At 43.2% G+C, this 21,121-nt stretch overlaps 1 protein-coding gene across 2 annotated transcripts; it reads right to left on the bottom strand.

Annotated features, from left to right (window-relative positions):
- Window positions 1-262: 262 nt before the first annotated feature.
- Window positions 263-19,305, bottom strand: msi1b (musashi RNA binding protein 1b). 2 transcript variants are annotated; one of them, XM_061071774.1, is made up of 15 exons: window positions 19,134-19,305; window positions 18,833-18,873; window positions 18,219-18,300; window positions 17,958-18,042; window positions 11,643-11,684; window positions 9,694-9,786; window positions 6,425-6,473; window positions 5,842-5,924; window positions 5,633-5,750; window positions 4,451-4,531; window positions 3,601-3,657; window positions 3,177-3,239; window positions 2,310-2,464; window positions 2,046-2,095; window positions 263-1,933 (listed from the first exon to the last, which is right to left on the bottom strand). In XM_061071774.1, the coding sequence occupies exons 1-14, from the start codon at window positions 19,190-19,192 to the stop codon at window positions 2,054-2,056; spliced, it is 1,050 nt and encodes a 349-aa protein (XP_060927757.1). In that variant the 5' UTR covers window positions 19,193-19,305; the 3' UTR covers window positions 263-1,933; window positions 2,046-2,053. The 2 variants fall into 2 exon arrangements, with proteins under 2 accessions (XP_060927757.1, XP_060927756.1); XM_061071773.1 differs by having other exon boundaries at window positions 2,310-2,443; window positions 19,134-19,257.
- Window positions 19,306-21,121: the final 1,816 nt, after the last annotated feature.

The following is a 21,121-nucleotide window of genomic DNA, read 5'->3' as shown; positions in this document are numbered from 1 at the left end:
ATATCTGGAAGCTGCTCACCTGTCCGCAGTAGTGTGTACATTCTGAATGTTGTAAAAGTCTGAATGGATAAACCAAAATGCAGGTTACCATGAAAAAAACATCCAAGTAAAATAGAGTAAATGTACTTTGTTGTACTTTACCACTGACAGGGCATATTGCAGGGATGTTCTTTATGGACCACACGTATTCATTTATATATGACGATTCTCCTTAACAGTGCTCCTCTGATAAAAAAAAAGAAGCTCCAACAGGATACAGAAGTGGAATGTTTTTAAATAATTTATTAGGAATTTTAAAAAGTTTTTTTTTTCCAAAGGAATAAACATGACAGGAAAAAGAAAATCAGAAAAAAGTTACAGTGTTGACAAGATTGTTATTTTTCAGTGAAAACAGCATCAAAGAATGAATGAACTACCATGGTGACCTGTAGCAGTGTGAGCGAGCGAAATGTAAAAACCTGTGTCTTGCAGATCGAGAGTGCTTTGTTCTTAAGCTACTATTCAAAAAAACGAAACACATTTATTGTGATCGGCCAGTGCAACATACTAGTAGCTCTGAACATAATTGTTTTGGTCTAAAAATAGTAGTCACATTGCTACAGTCTGTGACCTCCAGTGGATATGCAGTGATGGTTAGGATGGGGTGGGTGACAGGTGAAGATACAGGTGAGAGTTAAAATGACCCTCCCCTCCTTTCCTGTTAGAAAAGCCACCTCTCTAAACGGTTTAACCATCCACACTTTGACACAGATGTTAATGCAACAATAAAAAAAAGTCTGATTAAAATTTCACATTTGCAACTGAGGTACCAACCCTCCCCCCCGAAGAAAAACAGCACATGGCACATTGGAAACCAACGTGTACAAAACCACATGACATGATCACGCAAACAATCAGCCGTAAACACGCTAACTGCGTACCACTGCTCCCGCACACTCGTCCTTCATTTTCCTTCACAAACACACATTGTATATTGAAAAATCACAGTTAAAACAACAGCATGACAAAGTAAGAAAATAGCATGTTTTTTTTTTTCTTGTTAACTCTCCTGATTGAGGACTGTTGCACCAGACTCAGCGTCTCTCCTCCGCTGCACTAACTCTGGAGAGAGACACGCTGAGCGGCTGGTCTTCTGGTGACAGGCAAACTGAAATGTTCTCGACCCTCATGTGAAAGTATGATACGTAACAGTCAAGCTTTCCAACACATTTCTCCAAAGCCTCCCACACACACACACAATTAGCTGAACCCCCACCCTCCGCCCCCTCTGAGCCCCCCGAAAACGAGTCATATTTACAATATTTTACAAAATTGTACAGCTCATGTTGGCATATTATGCAACTGGGACTAATGACCTTTGTGTGACCATTATTAGTAGAACAAGTCTTTGTTAGAAACCTACCAAGATATACACTTTGTGACACATTGTCAAGAAATAGTATTAATCACAAATGTTTTGTTAAAATTCAGTATGAACTAGTATAGACAACTAGACAAATATACAGTTTTTTTTTCTCAGTACAAATTACAGCTCTTGACCTTCGTATGGGCTTCACCCGGAGCTTGAACTCCTCTTATCTCAGAGGTCAAAGTTCACATAACCCAATAAAATACAGCCAAAACAGATAAAGAAACACAGCCATCAAAAAAACAAAACAACAACAAGGTAAAACATAACAACGGAAAAAACTCTAAAAATTCAGCATCTGCATGTGTCGCTATTACAAATAGTGATAAATGCTCCTTTTATGAACTTCTCTTTTTTTGTTTCGTTGGGAGGTGGAGTTAAGTGAAGCGTCAGTAGGGTCGGCTGGAGGGGTCGGGGGTGGTTGTCGAAAAATCGAGCCGCCCCAGCCGAAGAGGTGGACCGGACAGAGACAGGCCAATCAGCTCCGAAACAGCTTAAACTCCTTTCAGCTCTCAGTCTACAGCTCTGCAGTGACAAGAAGAAAGCCACGTGGGTTACTCACAGGTCGGTTGATGCAATAATGTGTCTTAAACAAAATGCTTCAAACAAAGACATGTTAAACAAGACAAAGACTGACCTCCACTCTCAGTGATATCCGTTAGTGAAGGCTGTGGCGATCAAAGGGCCCTGTGGGAGCAAGCAAAGAAAAGTTCAAGGGTCACTTCTTTGTTAGTTAAATTCAGATAATGAGCACATCTTTTTTTTGTTTGTAACATTCTGAAGTTGTTAATCAGTGTTTTTGTTTGCATGAAAACCACAGTTCCTGAGTCACAGCTAAGAAACTGTTAAGGAACCAGGACAGAAAGGTTCCGGTACAGAATCATAAGCAACAATATCTTACCCCCAAACTATGGCTGAATCCGGTGCTGGGGGCGGGGCTTGCAGCGCTGAGGTAGCTGCTCACTGCTGACTCCTGACCGGCGTTTCCATACAGGTCTGCCATCGGTCCAGGGCTGCTCGTACTTAAAAATCCAGCTGAGCGAGACGGGTTAGAGCCTAAAAGTCAAAACAGATAGATTCTTGCTGTTTGAAACACTTACAGGCTTAAAGCCTAAATGAAATATTATTATTTAACTAGATTGATTGTGGTTTTTAGCTGTGGTATCGAGATGCTACCGATACACATGCTTGACCAATTAGCTTTTCTATTTTTATTAAATCAAATTAGTAATTAAACTTACCAAATTATTACTTGACATACATTAGTATAAGAACTAAAGACAGAAATCATCTTTGGAAAGATTTTACAGAGGTGGCAGGGTTTATGACCTATACTGCAACCAGCCACAAGAGGGCAATCAAGATGTTTTGGCTTTACTTTTGGGATTACTGTCGTGTCGTCCATCTTTTTATACATTCCTACTGTAGACTTGACTTTTCTACTAAAATTGTTGTTCCTACTTTAGGTTTCCAGGGATATTTTTCTATTTGTTGTAAACAGTACAACTCTTGAAACATCTGTCCAGTCGTATTAGTGGGGACTAGCATCAAAGTGAAGATTGGCAAGGTGGTAGGCGACTAAATTAGAATTTCATATATTATATATATTTGAAATCTGCAATCTGAAAAATTATAATAATTGTTTTTGGTAATTTTTTGTTTAATATGAAATAAGTCACATTTACAGCAGATGTTCAGATGTATAAAAATATAATCCTGTACAATTATAAGAAAAAACAAAAGACATTTCTTATCTGCATATACATACCTCTGACGACTGCTGCTGCCGCTGCCGCTGCTGCCATTGGTCCATACGCTGTGAGAGGAATGGCTGAAAAAAAAAAAGTAAACCCAAGTTTAACAACTTTTTATGTGTAGGCACATAATAGCCAACTAAATACATCATTTCACGTCTCCCTCCAGTGACTTTAGAAAGTGCTGGAGTTCTTTATGTTGTAATTTTTTGCTGAAATTCAGAATTATAAGTCCCTTTAGTTGAGTAAGACTTTACAAACAACAACAAAACCTTCCTCTTTTCTTACAGCAATCCTGCCTTCGGTTTAGAGAATGAGGAGGAGTGACAAACACAAACATGCAAACCAAAGCGTGACCTGGTGTCAATGCTAGCGTGGTGGCGCTTAACAAACGTGACAACATGCTGCTTGTAAAGTCCAGAAGAGGGACTGACTGACCTGTGAGCTCAGGGGGGTGAGGTGAAGTCAGAAGGGGAGTCCTCTCTAAGTGGAACTCTAAAACAGAAAACATCAGAGTGCTGTTGAGACAAACATCTTCACTGCTGGAGAGGAGAACACATACACACACACACAGGGCTAGGGAATGCAAACAGGTATTAAAGGATGAGAGGAGGTTTTAAAAAGCAATTAAAGTGGTGTTATAAATGATTCAAACATATATATAAATATAAATAGCATGTGCCATATAAAACAAATGACTTCAATTCAGAAGAGTACATTGACTTCATTTAACACAGACACAGACACACACACACACACACACACACACACACACACACACACACACACACACACACACACACACAAACACACACTACATATCAGTGCAAATTCCGCTCCCTGACTTCTACAAGCAGCCATTTACACTCACAGTGTTTCATGTGCTTCTATGGAAACTTGTTTGTAATTGTTACAGTTGTCTACTGTCAGTTCAATGTAAATCTAAAAATAAAACCTACACTTATTTCATTCAAACACAGATGTATCTGCTGCTCACACTTCACACATCATTGTTTACAGGAAAATGTTTGTGATATAAAATACAAAACTAGAAGACTTTAGATGACAGGTTGTTCATTCTGTCCAATCACTAAATGCAGATAATGTCTGTGTGTGTCAAGGGAAGCAAGGATGATTTTAATATTGGGACTTTTTTTCAAACTCTTTCATGTCTCACACAGCATCTACAACACTTGCTAACTAAATGTAGCTGTGTGGTTAATTCTCAGTGAATGTGACAAAAAATAACATCAGAGTGTATGAGGAGCAGAAAATGCGCTGTGATTACCAGGGAACTGGTAGGTGTATCCAGGAGTGATGCCAGCGTAGCTCCGGCTGGTGTAGGTGGCCGTCTGGAAGCCAGGATAACCTGCGGGGGAGAAAAAAATCATCATCAACATATGGATTACAGAATAAATAGGAAATACACTGAGTGTTTATGTGGTGTCTGAGATAAATAAGAGGTCATTGCGGTATTGTGTGCACGTGTTTGTGGTTGTGCTGCCCCCAGAGCGTGAGGCCTGGTATGCTGTGTGACGTGCAGGCGGATGATATTCTACACCTGTGGTCTGGATTTCTTCACTATGACTAAGCAGCTTAGTGTCTTTGTCTTTGGTTTCACTCTAAGCGGTACACAGTATACCGAGATTTTCATTGTGCACAACCTGCCACCTGGAGAGACGACTTCAGAACAACATTCACACGGATACAACATGCTTATCTATTTTTTATAATTTAATTTTTTTTCCTTTGAATATGTGGTGGCGATTCCATCTTAAGCTACAGTGTCTTTTCAAATGAAACGCTGGAGAAAAAGGTGTAGTTCCCATACTGAACAGTAGGTGGTGGCATTGGTGTTTAAATTCAGATCCGCAAACAGGTCCTGAACTGGTGTGAATACAAATGAAGTTAATGGTGTGGACCTTATCCCACTGTAGTGATGATGTGGTAATAATGTTCAACGAAATTAGAAGAGCGGAACTGTTAAGGCGGAAATTCCACGTTTTTATTTTTCACAGGAGCAGAAACTCCTTGAGGAGAAAACTCCTTTACATGAGATCAAGGAACTAAAAAGCCCTTTACTACAAACTGAGGGTATGAAGTTCGAGTGGTTGCATTATGGCAAATATAGGATGCAGCATATATAGCACATATTTTAATATTTAATTTGTATCTCTACATCTTACATTTTTTTTAATGATTTACTGATATCCATGATTCGGGCCTTGGTGGAAGTATGTGCTACGTTTTTCTTCATTACTGCACCTTTTCTGTCAGTTCTAAAGTCTAAGCTGTAGTTAATCGAAGCTGCATGTTGGAAAGCCGACATGACCCAGCTCAGTGGTCAGTTCACTCCACATGAGGCGTCATGTGACCTTTAAGCCGACGGGGGGGCCCTGACGTAGGGATAGTCGGTATCAGGCTCAGGTGTAAGACCACATCCTTCCTGTCCTGATCAATACGAACTTACCCAGCATACCAATGCCCAGCATGAAGGCGTCCATCCCATAGGGCATCACCCTAGAGCGCCCCCTGGCCGAGCCCGTGGGGGACATCACCTCCTTGGGCTGAGCTTTCTTACACTCCACCTGTTTCCAGACAAACAACAAATCAGGAAACTGCAAGGTCTCCAACACAACGATGGTGTCAGAACGCTGTCGCACACTCGGAGCCGCTTACCATCTTGTTGTTGATCTCGTGGAAGTGGATCTCGCAGACTTTCTCAACCACGTCCTCGTTCTCAAACGTCACGAAGCCGAATCCTGTGAGGACGAGCACATTTTTGAGAGAAGACAAATACAAATTTCACACAGTTTGATGGATGTCAACAGTGGGCCTCTCTGTGCAGCAGCACAGCTAATAGTCTCCAGTAATCAGTACTGTAATAGCCGCTTAACACATTTGCCCCCCCCCTCTTTCAATGTTGCTATTCTGCACTCATCCTCTCTTCCCTCCCTTCCTGGCCAGAAGGCCTGGACAAAGCTGGTAGGCTGTCATAATCGATCAGTCCTAGGGTGGGGAGGAGGTGCTTAAGGAGGCTTTATCCTGATCCCGATTAACGGACTGGCTAATTAGACTAGCCCCGTTCGTCTCCTCCTGCTCAGCCCACAGGAAGGAGGAGGCCCTGGGGGGGGGGGGGGGGGGGGAATCAATAGACAACCAGGAAGGATTGGAGGAAGAGTAGTAAACTGAGGAAGACAAGGAGAGGAAAGGTAGAGGTGTAGTGCATGAATGGACAGAGTGAGAGTTTTGTCCGCCTCACCTCTGTGTCTGTTGGTGGTCTTGTCGAACATGAGCATAGCATCGTCGACCTGGGGGGGAGACAAACAACACCGTTTAAGAACGCAGCGCTCTCTCTCTCTCTCTCTCTCTCTCTCTCTCCTGCCACGCAGCATATTGCCTGACCTCAGCCCTTCTCAAGTTCTGCAGGGAGGCTCAGCAACAGATGGACAGAGAGGAGGGGGAAGAGGGAGTGAGGGAGGGAGGGAGGGAGGGAGGGAGGGAGGGAGGGAGGGAGGGAGGGAGGGAGGGAGGGAGGGAGGGTACTGGGGACAAGCGACAGGTTACAAAGAGGAGGCCGAGAGAGCAAAGAGAGGGAAATATGGAGAAACACTGTACATGGCAAACAGACATAATGGGTGGCACGGAAAGTTGGAAGTTGTGTCTGCTGCTCAACTGCCCCGGTCACAATCCTTCTCACAGAGATCACATAATCCGCCTCCTTTCCCCCCCCCCTCCAAAGTTTGACATTCCCATGGCAACTGTACAAAAAGCCCTTATAAAAGAGCTCTAGCCAACATCAAATATGCTTTATGAATAGTGGGAGAGTGCCAGTGAGACAAAGAGAGGGCCACAAACACAGACACACACACACACACACAGAAAAAGAAATGTGCCGGTCACAAGCAGAAAGGTGAATCCTGTGGGCAGGAGGGGACTCGATGAGAGGGCAGAGCTGATAGCGAGAGGAAGAGCGACAGGTGGAGATATGGTGAAATAGAGCACAGAGAGTCCTGTAAGAGTGAGGAGGAACGAAAAAGAGAGAAGAAGATTGGGTCAAAGTGGAAAGGGAGGAGAAAGAAGAGACAAAGGGAGAGGGAAGAGGGAGAACAAAGAGGCCTGGAGGCTTTGTTTGTTGGCACAGTCGGCCATGATTCCTCCTCCTCCTCTCCCTTTGACCTCTCCCTCCAGCCCGGCCTCCCTTTATAGAGCAAAGACACAGGTGTCTATTCTACACACACACACACACACACACACACATACACACACACAGAGAGGGAGATAGTTTCTTATGTCAAAGTTGACCTACTCTCTCCCCCACCTCCCCCTCTCTCGCCACAAGCTCACATGTTTATACTCTGCACAGCGGTCCAAATAAACATTTGGTAAATTAATCTGTGCTCTTGGTCTATAATAAGTTTACTGGATGTGGTCCACTGAATAATTTGTCTTAGTCACATTGTCAGTGTGTGTGTGTGTGTGTGTGGACCCCTAAGGGCAGTTTGCCTACAGAAAGGTCAAAGGTGAGTGAGGAGTGTCACTGTGAAAGAGGACCTGTTACTCTGATGCTTCTCGAGCCGCTGCCTGACATTTGCCCGATGCCTGCAACACGTTCAACTCAGTGTCTCTGTGCAAAATCAGCCTTTCAACCGGAACTTTTGTCCACGTAGCGAGTCCAGAGAAAACTTTAAGCAATTAAGGGTGAGGTCAGACAAACACATTTACCACTCCGGGGTAGCTACGACACAAATCTGAGCTGACACAGGTTTAACAAGGCAAATACATAAAACTCTTCCAATTCCAACTGGAGGTGAGGCTGCTCTGTCACCCTGGAGGACGCCATCAAAACATAAAACGCTGCAAATGGACTTAATCGCACATCATTGCTCAATATTTCAAACACTGGGCATTTTTAATGGCGCACTGCCGGACAATATTCCACTCTTATCCTTTTTTCCCCACCTCTCATCTTCCCTGTTATCCCCTGCCCATCCCTCTCCGCTCTCCTTTGTCCTCACCAGGACGGGACACAAAAGGTCCAGTGAGGCAGTCTAATCAGGAACTTCCATGGATGGCTGGAGCCTACATTTCACCGTCCATCCCTCGATATCTCTCTCGGCAAAAATTCATCTAGACGTTATGATTGAGGAGGGAGCATGGAGAAACTCGAGGCCAAACCTTTGGCACTGAGAATAAAATGCCATGCGGTTGCAGCCGTAACGGCTTAAAAACAGAGTATTTTTCCCGTGACTGACTTTGAAAAGTTTCAAGGGTTTTGCACGATTGTCTATCTCGAATTTTCTTTAAAAAATATTTTTTGGGGGGTTTTTGTTCCGTCCAATTTTTTATTTAGCAGAAGATGAACTAAAAGTCACGTGGCTCATGGAGTCACACACATCGCTGACTTTTCTGTACACGTGAAAAGTGTGAAAAGTCCAGAAACTTCCAGTATGCAGATAACTTCTGAACAAACTAACAAAATATTTGTCTAGCTTTGTGCAGAGGCATAATGGCCCTCGTAACCCCCCCCTTACACACACACACACACACACACACAGTCAAACACACACACACACACACACACACACACACACACACACACCATCTTTGCCCCAGTTCCCTCTCTTCAGCCTCTGCAAACCACTCTCAATCAGGCCCTCCCGCCCTTGTCGGTGCCTTTGTCAGCCCGTCAGCTATTCTCTGCCCCACGTCTTTCACATCTCAGAATTTAAGAAACTTTGATAAAACTTTATGTTAAAAAATGTTTTTTAAACAAACACATCTATATTAAGGAAATGATATAAAAGTAAAGGAGGAAGTTAGCAGGTGTTTGAGCGTAAATCCAATTATATTTATTTTTTACTAAACTACAGAGTTAACCCCCACCCAACACACACACACACTCATGCTAACACCCCCGAACACCACCTCATCCCTCCTCCTTCAGAACAAAACCCCCTTACCCACAGAATTACTTGGGGACAATGGGCAAGTCGGGTCACCACGGTAACGGGCCAGGAGGGGGTTGTGGGTAGGAGCAGCTGTTGCATCAGATTAATTCAGATTCTGATAATCCCTCCTCCTTCCTCGCCATCACCACACACTCACTACAAAACTTTTCTCCCCCCTCCCTCTCTCGCCCCCTCCTCCCCCTGCTCCCTCTCCCAGTCCCCCTAAACTTCGCCTGCTGCTCTCAGAGTCTCTCAGCCTCGTTATTTTTTTCCTTTCCTACCCTCTTCAAGCCTTTTTCTCTCCATCCTATCTCGCCCTCCTCCTCCTCCTCCTCCCCGCAGCAGTAACTCCTTCACTTCCAAGCAGCAGCTCGACTCCCAAGTGAAGTTTTTCACGGAGAACTCGCGGTGAATCAGGCGAGAGGCAGTGCTCAGAGCTGCTGATTCGTTTCCGCGCCGACGCCACCGACATGTGTGTGAATCTGTTCAAGCAGAGTAGTCCCACTTTTTCAGCTTCGACCTCCATTGCTGTTTGTTTCGGACAAAATCTGACACCAAAGCTCCCTTGGACAACACTCACCTTCCCGAACTGGTCGAAGTACTGCTTGACGTCCTCGATAGTGGTGTTCACTGACAAGCCTCCCACAAAGATCTTCTTGGTTCGAGTCACCAGCTGGAAGAGAGGGAACGACACAGATCAACAAATAACTCGTGACTCAAAAATCTGTATATTTGTGCAGAAAGCTTGTTTAAATGTTACACTAATTACAAGCACTTGTCGTTCTCTGTGTTACCTCAGTATTTTGAATTAAAAAAAGTTGCATTATTTGTCTCAAATGTGTGATTATTTAATGTTACTTTACTGCTGCCTGTTACTGCACTAAAATATTTTTTAGAAATTAAGTTGCAGGTTTAAAGTACAAAACAACTTTTTACACTGTCCCAAACAATACAAGTATAACTGTGGTTAAAAGGGAATTTACATTGGATGATAATATTGTAACTAATTTTCAATTTAATTTATTATTTACCAATAATTGTTTCCGTTCATTAAGCTGTCACCGTTTCAAGAATACCTATCACTGTGCCTTTGAGCAAACGTGACATTTAATTATGTATGCAAAATTATATTTTATATATTTTATACATAATAGGGATTCACAGGCACCATAAATAAAACACATTTTGATTCCAGCCCCACAGAAGACTGGCAGCGCTTCAACCTTGTTTCTTCTTAACATTTTTCCTCCGTGTCTCTGTGTTTTCTCTGCAGTTTGCTGAACAAGAGCACAAAAGTATTTAAAGAAAAAAAACTGAGTCCAACACTGGCTGCAGCGGGACACCTGGAAATACTAAAGTTTTTTGTGGCAAGATTGAGAAGAAAAACAAGTTTGCTCCGTCACATAAAGTGGAAAACGAGCAGCATTTAACAGAACAGTGTTTAGTCCGCGCTGCTGTAAGTCTGTCAGATCTAAGTCAGTCAGCCGAGAACACTGTGATTTAGCAATGTGGACAGAAACAGGTGGATCTAAACCTGTAACATTGAAGGTGTGTCAAAGGTACATTATAAAACAAATTATCTACTAATGTTACATATATGTTATAGCAGAAGCTTTGAATTAACACATGTTTTCAGGCATGAATGTCCACAGAATTGGGTTTGGACTTTCTCTGGAGTTTGCCTTTCAAACATGAACAATGCAGCAGGAGATTCTCAGGTCAGATGCATTCACAACGGCACAGAAATCTGTGCAGCTTTCAGGTGACGGGTGGTGCAGCAGGCAGGACATTGCATATTAATTCCTATGTGGAAATTACGTGTTTTTTTACTGGGCATAGACACAGCCGTCGGCTCTCATCACCAAAAGCTCTCCTGAGATTTTCACCGGTGTCTTCTACTCGTAAGGCACAGACTTTCCATCCGGAGATATTTGTATTCTTCTAGATTTTTGTGTGTGTTTTTTTGTGTCTACGGCATTTTAGAAACGTCATCAACACGGCCACTAGCTCGTGTTGAAGTCCGGAGCCTCTCACTTGGACATTTGCGTTCTAACATACAGCCCCTTAGGAGATTATCAGTTCAGTGCATGTCTGAAAGCAGCTTAATTTTCTTATGCTTGTTGCTTTTACATCTGTCACCATCTACAACTTTTTAAGATTTTGTTAGGTGTCGCTCTTTAATACAGTGGGTTCCAAAAGTCGACGTTGTGCATTACATTATGGGACAATAGTGTCCATGACTGTCAAAGTCACAAATCGAGCTTCTTTAGGGATACATGTTTGTGTTTTAACACACGCTCACACGCTGCATTCTTCTGCAGCTTAGAATCTAAATGGAAAACCAATGCAACAACCTATGACACAGCCATTTCAGCAGAACAGAGCGTAGTTGAAACACAATCCAGACGTTCAGGTGGGTTTAACAATGTTCTTTAACACGCTCATGTTCATCAGATTATGAGGCATTAGCCTAACCCGCTGCAAAAACAAGTCGCACACAACTTAACCTGAGGAGACAGATCCACTCACCTTGGGCTGGGCTCTGCGAGGGAACGCAACCTTGGGATCGATCTGCAGGAGAGGAAACAGAGAGGGAGACGACTGGTTAGTGTTGTGTCATGATGCAGACGCATCAGCAACCTCTCCTCTGTGTACTCTGACATCACACATTCATCTCTCATGATGACTCATCAATGAGGGTGTAATATAGCCATGTCATCCTCCTGTTGGCCTAGTAGTGCAACATTAACACAGCGACAATGTCAAAGAAACACACGGTTTTTAAGGCTCATCATACCCACACTTCCTTGTGCTGATTAACAGAAACAGACACAGCTTAGAGTTTGGACAGAAAAAATCGAGATGAAGTTGACATCAGAGGTAGCGAGTGTGTTCTCAAATAAATCAATACATTTTGAGGTGGAAAGATGGTGAGGTTTTCTCATTATCACCTGCTTCAGACATCTGATCGGACACCTACTGCTGAATGAATGTGTGTGTGTGTGTGTGTGTCTGACAGTAATACCAGTGTGTGTGTGTGTGTGTGTGTGTGGACCTTTGCCAACAGGGATGTAGCAGTAGATGATGTCATTAAGGCTGCTTATCAAAGCACCAAGGAGGTTTTCACCCCTGAGCTTTTGGTTTGTTGGTTTGTAAACAAGATTAAGCAAAAACTACTTGACGGATTAACATGAGACCTGATGGGAAGATGCAGTATTAGTCAGGGAAGAACTCAGTTAATTTTAGTGCAGATAAAGATCAGGAGGAGCAGACATGTTTTTCACTTTTCTTTACATTGCAAGAAAAGGGCGTTTTGTATTTTTGTATTTCTTGATTTTTAAGAGAATAATTCATGGATCTTGAAAAAAAAATCAGGCATATTTGGGAGAGTGATATTTATGAGCGTGTGCAGATCCAGTGAATTTAAATGTGGTGTGCAGAAGGCATCTCATCGCTTCATCTTAGTTTTTCTAATTATTTCCTCAGTTGACTCATCTATCGTGAGGCTATAAAAGTGCTCTATTTGGTATGATAAAGGAAGCACTAACTGTTAAATGCTTCCTTCATTCGACCAACAGAGAAAAATTCAAAGGTTCTCAGTTTATAACGATGACAGACTCACATATTTGAGAAGCTGAAACCTGTGAATGTTTCTCAGTGTCGACTGATTATTCAATCCATTATCCAGTTTCTTTTGATTTATTTGAGAAATAGTAATTTCAGCAGTAATTAGAATTAAAAAAAAGGAAGACATTTTTTCTAAAATGGTGAGTATGTGTGTGTTGTGGTGAGTCCCAGCTCTACATTCTTGAATCAGATAATCGTCAGTGTGTGTGTTTGAGCATCTATGATCTACGTGAATGTGTGTTTGTGTTATAACTCCTCTTTCTTTGAATGCAGCCTGCTCGCATGGGATTAATATTCAGTGTGTGGGACACATGAGGTGCAGTACTTATACATGTAAGTCTGTGTGTGTGCACATGTTTTTGTGTGTGTGTGTGTGTGTGTGTGTGTGTGTGTGTGTGTGCGCAGGTGGAATGCCTGGGAATGTCCAGTGAACCCCTGCCTCTCTCGTCACGACCATGTGACATGTGATCTCCTGGAATCTCACACAGGCACTACAATCACAAACACACCTCATGTCGGCGCGGAGAGTCCGAGAGCGAGGACGAGCGTGTCGGACAGAGAGTGAGAGAGGGAGCAGGACCGGGGGGGGGAGGAGGAGGAGAGGGAGCTGTCAATCACACCCACACTGACGGCAGATCCACCCAATTTTGTTTGTTTGTTTGTTTGTGTTTGTTTGTTTTTGCCTCCCTCAGCTTTTGGGACGGAAGTGAAGACAACAACGTGGGGACCACTCATCGTCCCGTGCACTTCCTCAGGCGACCTGGCTCGTCCTCACAGTTTACATCCAGGACAGACTTAGAAAAAGGACACAACTTGACTTTTTCTTTTGCAGGAAAAATCTTTTTTGATATCACTCTTATCACTACAGCTACCAAAAAAAACAAATAGAATCGACACACAAGTGGCAGGGCCCACTGAACGTCACCAAGGTTTAGATTGGAGAGAGCACCACATCATGCCATGAGAGTGCAATCATAGACAGACTGTAAAACTGGAATTTGAGACCTCTATATTAGTCTATACTGATCTAATAGAGCTAGAGAACAACTAGACTACTCCACACTGTACTGCTGTTACACTAACAGATGGTGAGACAGTACAGCGCTAAGATTAGTCCGCAACCATGAGACGGAAGAGTTGAACTACAGTAGAGAGCTAGAGCCTCTATGGTAAACCACATGCGTTCACCAGAGTAAAGGGTAACAGTGTGGTTTCTAACAAGAGGCGACATCACCTCAACGTTTTTTTTTTCGTCTTTTATTTTTTTTTTCTAGAGAGCAGAGTGAGAAGACTAGAGGCTAACACTGGAGGATCAGATGCAGAGTCTACTGTTTAGTTTCTATAGTGGCTAGACTACTCTGATAGTCACCTCCGGTCACCAACCCTCCTGATGTCCAACACTCCTGTGCACATTCAAAAACAAACAAGACACACACACACACAAACAAACAAAATCAAACACATGGCAGCACACAGCACATTCGTTGGGGGGGAGGAAACGTGGACGTTAAACAGGTACATTTGCTGTAGGAAGGAAATCGCTGTGTGTCAAAAACGTTGATCAAGGCAGTGTTGTGTTTAAAGTGACCCCCAACCCCCCCGAAGCCCTCATTGTCATTTGACTTGGATTTTTGTGTTTACCTAAAATCTCATAGGAAGATTTGTGACATCAACTTGTTTGTCAGCCAGCAGCGGTCAGATATCCAACTTCCACCCGTGTTACGAGACAACTCCAACGCATAAACTGGGAATGTGCTTTTATTTTGAAACAGTGAAGGAGACATTTTGTGTCTAGCAGTTAATACCTCTGTAAGGAAGGTTTGCAACCCTGACTTAGCACCCCTGTTTGTTTATTTGATTTTATTTGAGGTTTGTTTGTCAGCAGGATTACAAAAAATCGGTGAATGGATTTGCGTGAAACCTGGTGGAAGGATGAACCATGTGCCAAGATGGTAGGGGATCTGTGAATGTTTTCACTTGTTTAAAAGTGGAGTGACTACGTTGTCTCATTTCCAAGGCTCCTCCGAAAACGTCAGACAAACGTGTGTCCTTCCACCCCCCCGAGAAACCAAGGCTCCAACGGGTGGATCCTTGCCAGCTGAACCTATCCCAGGAACCATCAGACACCTCTACAGGACTGATCTCTATTAATGGGTGCAGATTGACTGAATTTAAAAGGTAGGATTGGTAAATTGATTTTTAAAAAAACGTTTTTATTGTTGTAATCCTCTTTACGTCCCCGATAGCCATCAAAAAATAAATAAGTTGGAGAAAAAAAAAGGAAAAATGTTGTAAGACTGTTATAAACCAAATGAAATGATGATGAACGGTGTAGCGGTCTGTCAGGAAAGACGTTTTAAGACATGACCTGATGGTCAAATCAGGAGAATCAGCTACGGAGTTTACCCAGGTTGTCTTTCACACAGCGGGAGAACAACAGCAACGAATCCTCTGTATTATTCAGGCGTGAGGTGGAGCAGCTGGGTGTGGCAGACAGGAAGCGACGTATTGAGATCACGTGATTTTTTTTACAACACACAGACACCGGCTACGGCTCTTATCACCACAAACTCTCTCGGCATCTTAGTCGGTGTCTTCTACGTGTGTGTCACTGCTTTGTCACTGGGAGATATCATTCCAGAGTATTTTCATGTGTCATAACCTGTGTGGTGGAGCTGGAACCTGTGACTTAAAGCAACAGTTAATCGTGTATAAAGTCACCTGAAGGAGCTGCTGTTTCAAACAGAGACCTGCCCTCTCTGCACTCAGAGCAAGGTAACAGGGAAGAAGCTGAACGTAAGTCCAAGAGAGGTTTACGAAATCAGGGCAATCCACTTTGACCAAACTACATCCCGGCCATGCAACAGTTGGCTGAGCGCGCTGCCTGTCACAGCCTGAGCCGGGAGCACACTTAACGCAGCGTGCCCATTGGGCCACACTCACCATCCGAGGAACAACTCAAGCTTGTTGACTCCAATCCTATTAGTCAGGGGAGCCATACTAATCACAGATGGGGTTATCCTCCCCCCCTCCCCTCACGGCTTTCCACCGGGTCAGCGAGGAAATGGTTAACGAGGGCCCACACATATACGCCTGATTGCAACCCGGCAAGGAGCATTGGTGATTTTGTTGGAAAACTCTCTGCTGTGCACCTTGGAGCCGCGGCTGAATGGAAACTTTGTCCCACAAGGTGCAGTTTGCATCAGGCGTCACTAACTTTACAGATAGCAGGAAACCGGGAGAGCACCCAGAGGGCCGAGCAACCACAGCGGCTGCCTCATAAATCACAGTCAAACCCTGCCTCACTACACCGGTCAGAACCAGGCTGCATCTGTCCTTAAACACAATAAGTACCAATAAATTCCTCCGCAGCACTGTATTTGCTCTTTAGCCTCTCGGCTGCGCAAAGCTCTTTTAATTCCAGTGCCGGAGCGGTTCAGTCGGTCACAGCATGGCACATTCTTTCTGTTGCCACTGGAGAACTTTTCTCTGCTCTCTCTCTCTCTAACAGGATAACCTGTCTGTGTGAGGGAGAGAGGGAGAGGGGGGGAGGGTGAGCCCACTCTACTCACCGTCCAACCCCTGTGGATGATCGCTGAGCCCTCTCCACGCCAAACGCACACTCTCCCGAGGGCCGCCAAGCGACACACACCGAGCGCCACGAGGCCACGCAGAGCAGACGCAGGCACAAGTGGAGCGGGACAAACTCAAATTAAAAGGAGGCCGTCATCATCATCTGTGGAGTCTGACACGTATAAAACTCAATAAATTGCATATCAGAGGAGGTTGATGGGAGGATTAGCTGTCAGCACGCAATCACACACACACACACACGCAATCACACACACACACACACACACTCCGTGCCTGCGTCTGTTTAGGCTGTCTCTATTTCTGGTATCCAAGAAATGATTGTAAATGATGTGCATTGTTATCTCCCTCTTTTTTTCTTTTGTGACAGATCCATTCTTCAACTGTGGAGGGTGGTGGAGTGGGGGGGTGAGTAACTATGGAAACAAACCCCATGGCAAGTTAGTGGCGTCCAACCATGATAGCGCAACTTGTCATAGCTGTCGTTGCACGCAAGTGACACTATAGCAGCGAAGCACTGGGGAAATCAAAAGAAGAAAAAAAAACACTGAAATCAATTTGACTTCTCCCTCAAACAACTTCCGTCACGGTAATTCTAATCAATTCAAATTTGCTAATTCACGCACAACTTTCTGTTATTTTTTTTCCTTTCTCTCTTTTTCTTTTCTTTCTGTATTTCGGTCTCACAAAAGCTGAAGACGGTGCAACGCTAAGAGCACAAAGGGGAAAAAGAAGAAATAGCATCCCCTCATTTCAATACAGTGACTAACCCGCAGCCACCACCACTCCCACTGAGGAGAGAGGCGGGGGCAGTGGTCCCTATGGCGACCAGCGGGCCACATTGTTCCCAGACCGGCCCACATTCATTACTGACAAAAAGACACACACTAACACACACACACACACACACACACACACACACACACACAGTTTATACATTTGAAGTTACAGTTCTTCACGCAGGTGAGAGGCCCTCGGAGTGTGACACAACCGACTTTCTCATCGTTATGTTCTCGGTTTTTGTTCTTCCCAGGATCAACAGGAAGCGAAGAGGAGCTGCTCTCACACCTTCATGGTTTCAGGTAGCATTTGCTCTCTCCACTGACAAAACTTTAAGAGGTCAATTCCACCCCTTGGGCACAGAGATGCAAAAAGAAAGCAGAAGGGAAGTTTTGGTCTCACTCTGTCTGGAGAGCAAAATCAAAGACTGGCAGTGAATGCAGCCCAGTCCGGTTCCCCCCTTGTTTCTATGGAAATCGACACTGGGTGACATTTTCTTGCCTGTTTGGCTGGGGAGCAAAACGAGAGGGAGAGCGAGAGAGAGAGAGAGAGAGAGAGAGAGAGAGAGAGAGAGAGAGAGAGAGAGAGAGAGAGAGAGAGAGAGAGAGAGATAGAGGGGCTCCCATGTGTCTCCACTTGATCGTGCAATATGCTCACGTCTGAGATGCGGTGGCGGACGCACACGGACGTGGTCTTTTGAGAGGAAAGCGCCAGCAGCCACTGGTGGAAGCTCTGGTGAAATGTAGCAATGTCCACCTCTCCAGCGGATTATTGGAAAATCCACTAATCAAACACTGAGCAATGGGATTAGCTGGTGGTTGGGGAAAGTAAATACAGAGAACTCACTGTTTTGGAGTCCAACTCGTGCCTGGTCTGGGCCAAAACTTTATCCACGCCGGCCTGATCAACAAAGGTGACGAATCCGAACCCTCTGCAGACATCAGGGGAGAGAGGGAGGGAGAGAGAGGGAGAAAAGGGGGGAGGAAGAGGAGCAAGGGGGGGTATTAATGACACAGAAACTGATGTTGACATGTAATCATACGTTATGTGCCGAGAGGAATCACGGGAGGTCAGATAAACTTTCAGCCAGACGCGCAGCTCCCTCACCTCGAGCGCTTGGTAACCGGATCTCGCATCACCATACACTCCTTCACCTCGCCGTACTTGCAGAAGTACTCCTTCAGACCCTCTGGGAAAGAGAGAAACAAACAAATAAGTAAGGCACACAAAAGACGGGGGAAAGACGACACGATAATTGATGAATGAAGAGGTGGGAAACAGAGGACAGCTTTCAAGTCAAAAAAAAAGTTTGGCTCCAGGGGCCAAACTTTTGCCGAGATTTTTCTAAAGTAGCAACACAGAATCATCAAGACTGGGGAAAAAAATTAACAAAAACCCGTCCAATTCCAAGTTCCAATTAAAAGGGGAATATATCTCAACTTATTGCAGCCTTAATAATTTAAATCCAACCTTTTTTCTAATGAGATTTACCGAATCACTCATTGCCTCTGTGGCAGGTCTGAATGGAGGCATTCATCCTGCAGCAGGTTTCATACGTAAAAACTCCGAAAAACAAATAAACAGATTCCGTGGAAAGCAAAGAGAAATATGAAGAATTTCTTTTGGTTCCATCACATCCATGCCAGTTTTAAAAAATAAATAAATAAAAAAAGACATAGTGGTATTCTATGAGAGCAAGTGGAATGGAAAAACAGATTTACCTTGTGTTGTTTGCCAGCTCAGTCCACCTATGAACATTTTACTGTGGAGAGAGAATGTTCATATTCACATATTAAAGGAGCATTCCGGGAGTTTTTAATATTTGTATGGTTACACAGGAGAGACAAAGTTTTCAATGGGGATTTTGAAAGTGTGAGAGTGTGTGATGAAGGCTCTCAGTGTGGAGGTGTGTGTGTGTGTGTGTGTGTGTGTGTGTGTGTGAGTCCTCAGCAGAATAACCACGTTTGTCCCTGCTGAGCTGCACAGGGAGAATTTTAAGAGAATAAAAAGTTTTTTCGTTACCAGGGGTCGTGAGGGGAGTCCGTGGTGGACAGGCTGCTCTGGCTCCCTTCCGTCTCCATGTCGTCTCCTCGCTCCGTGTGTGTGTGTGTGTGTGAGTGTGTGTGTGAGTGTGTGTGAGAGAGAGTGAGAGAGTGCAGTGTGTGTCCGGGCCGAGCAGTGCGGGAAAACAGGCGGAGAGAGGAGCTGGGCGGGTTTGGCCCGGGGTGACAGAGAGGGGAGCGGGCTGGATGCAGCAGGAGGCTGGGACTGACTCCTCCTCCTCCTCCTCCTCCTCCTCCTCCTCCTCCTCCTCCTCCTCCTCCTCCTCCCTCTCATCCCGCCGTAGAGGAGCACCGCTACTCCTGCTCCTCCTCCCCCACCTCCTCCTCTCTCTCATCCCACCGCTCCGCCATCAATCTCCTGCCGTCAGACACACAGGTTCCTCTGCTTCCTTTCAAAATAAAAACCTAATCTGTCACTGACAAAGTCTCACTTTGTTGTTTTTTTCGACTGCTTATGTTGCTGATTGTCTATTTTGTGTGATTAAAAAATGTATGTTATTTTATGTTTTAAATGCATTTGGTATAAATTAATCTAAACATATATATACATATTAGGGCTGGGCAAGTTAACTCGTTTCAATCGAGTTAACTCAAGTGATGAGTTAACTCGATTAATTATTTTATCTCGCATTAACTCAGGTTTGATTATTTATTGTTTTATTGTGAAAGTCAGGCTTTTATTTTGTGAAGGTCTGTTGCTGACTGCTGCAGAACAGGAAAAAAGAAAATAATTGGCGGATAAACAATCGAGTTAACTCATCACTTGAGTTAACTCGATTAAAACGAGTTAACTTGCCCAGCCCTAATAAATATAAAATACTAAAATCAAGTAAAATTAACAGGGTTCATACACATTTTGACCAATGGATTTCCATAACTTTTTCCATGACTTTTCAATAACTTTAAACCAAATTTCCATGACCGAAGATTTTGTGAAATCTGCGAAAAAGTGACAAAATGTAGTATTCAAACTAACAATGAGAATTCCAAGGCATACAGTATACCTTAAATGACACAAACCCAAGTATGCCTGCTTTTATCTTTAGCGTATTTCTTTAAAAGCATATGAATTATTTAAAACATTTAAACCGAAATGAACGACATGAAAATATGAAGATAACAAATTTCCATGACTTTTCCAAAACTTTTGAGAGATTATTTTTTTCCATGACTTTTCCAGGCCTGGAAAAACACATTTTAAAATTCCATGACCTTTCCAGGTTTTCCATGACCGTACGAACCCTGAATTAACTTAAATCATGTTTAAAAGACAGAAAACTTTCAATATACAACAGTAAATTATATATTGTAGGCGTAAAATAAGATAACCATGTTTTCTTATTACTACTTATATTGCCGCTGTCTATTTTGGGATTATTTTCCCTGACAAATTTGATTAATTTTTTAAAAACTAAACAAATCAAATGTCACTAAAAATGCAAAAAAATATACATGTAGGTCTGCCCCATTGACATAAATATGTAGTGTAAACTCAACTTATTTATAGAACACCTTTAAAAGCAACAAAGTTTTAATATATTCATGTTTTAACAACACATAAAATAAGATTATATAAGATTACACAGATTTTATTAATCCCAAAGCATTTTATTGTGCCAGCTTGCTCCAAGATTACAATTATAGGATATCAATGTACAATAGAGTACAGAGGATAAAACAATAGAGGATTAAATCTAAAAAATATATAATAAAAACTGATAATAAAATATAAAGTGTATTGTAAGTGAAAAGGAAAATATAAAGTGTACACCAAGAAAATGCATAACCAGTGCCAAATATGTATAAAAATAGAAATGATAAAAGTTTTTTTCAAAAAACTTTATAATGTAGCTCTAAGCCAACAGACCAGCATTTTGGTTGTTAATTAATTCACAGTATTTGTCAGACATTATAACTACTAATGGTACAGTTATACATTATCCTCCA

The sequence above is a fragment of the Limanda limanda genome, chromosome 5 (assembly GCF_963576545.1).
Source record: "Limanda limanda chromosome 5, fLimLim1.1, whole genome shotgun sequence".
In the NCBI taxonomy this organism is placed as follows: domain Eukaryota; kingdom Metazoa; phylum Chordata; class Actinopteri; order Pleuronectiformes; family Pleuronectidae; genus Limanda; species Limanda limanda.
This window is presented reverse-complemented; position numbering and strand designations above follow the sequence as displayed.

Bases quoted from the DNA above. Each gene is read 5' to 3' on its own strand.
- msi1b (XM_061071774.1), bottom strand. From the start codon at position 19,192: ATGGAGACGGAAGGGAGCCAGAGCAGCCTGTCCACCACGGACTCCCCT. The intron at 5,925-6,424 runs GTGAGGCGGACA...TCGTCCTCACAG, and splicing joins GACCACCAACAGACACAGAG to GATTCGGCTTCGTGACGTTT. The intron at 3,658-4,450 runs GTAATCACAGCG...TTTCTGTTTTAG, and splicing joins ATACACCTACCAGTTCCCTG to AGTTCCACTTAGAGAGGACT.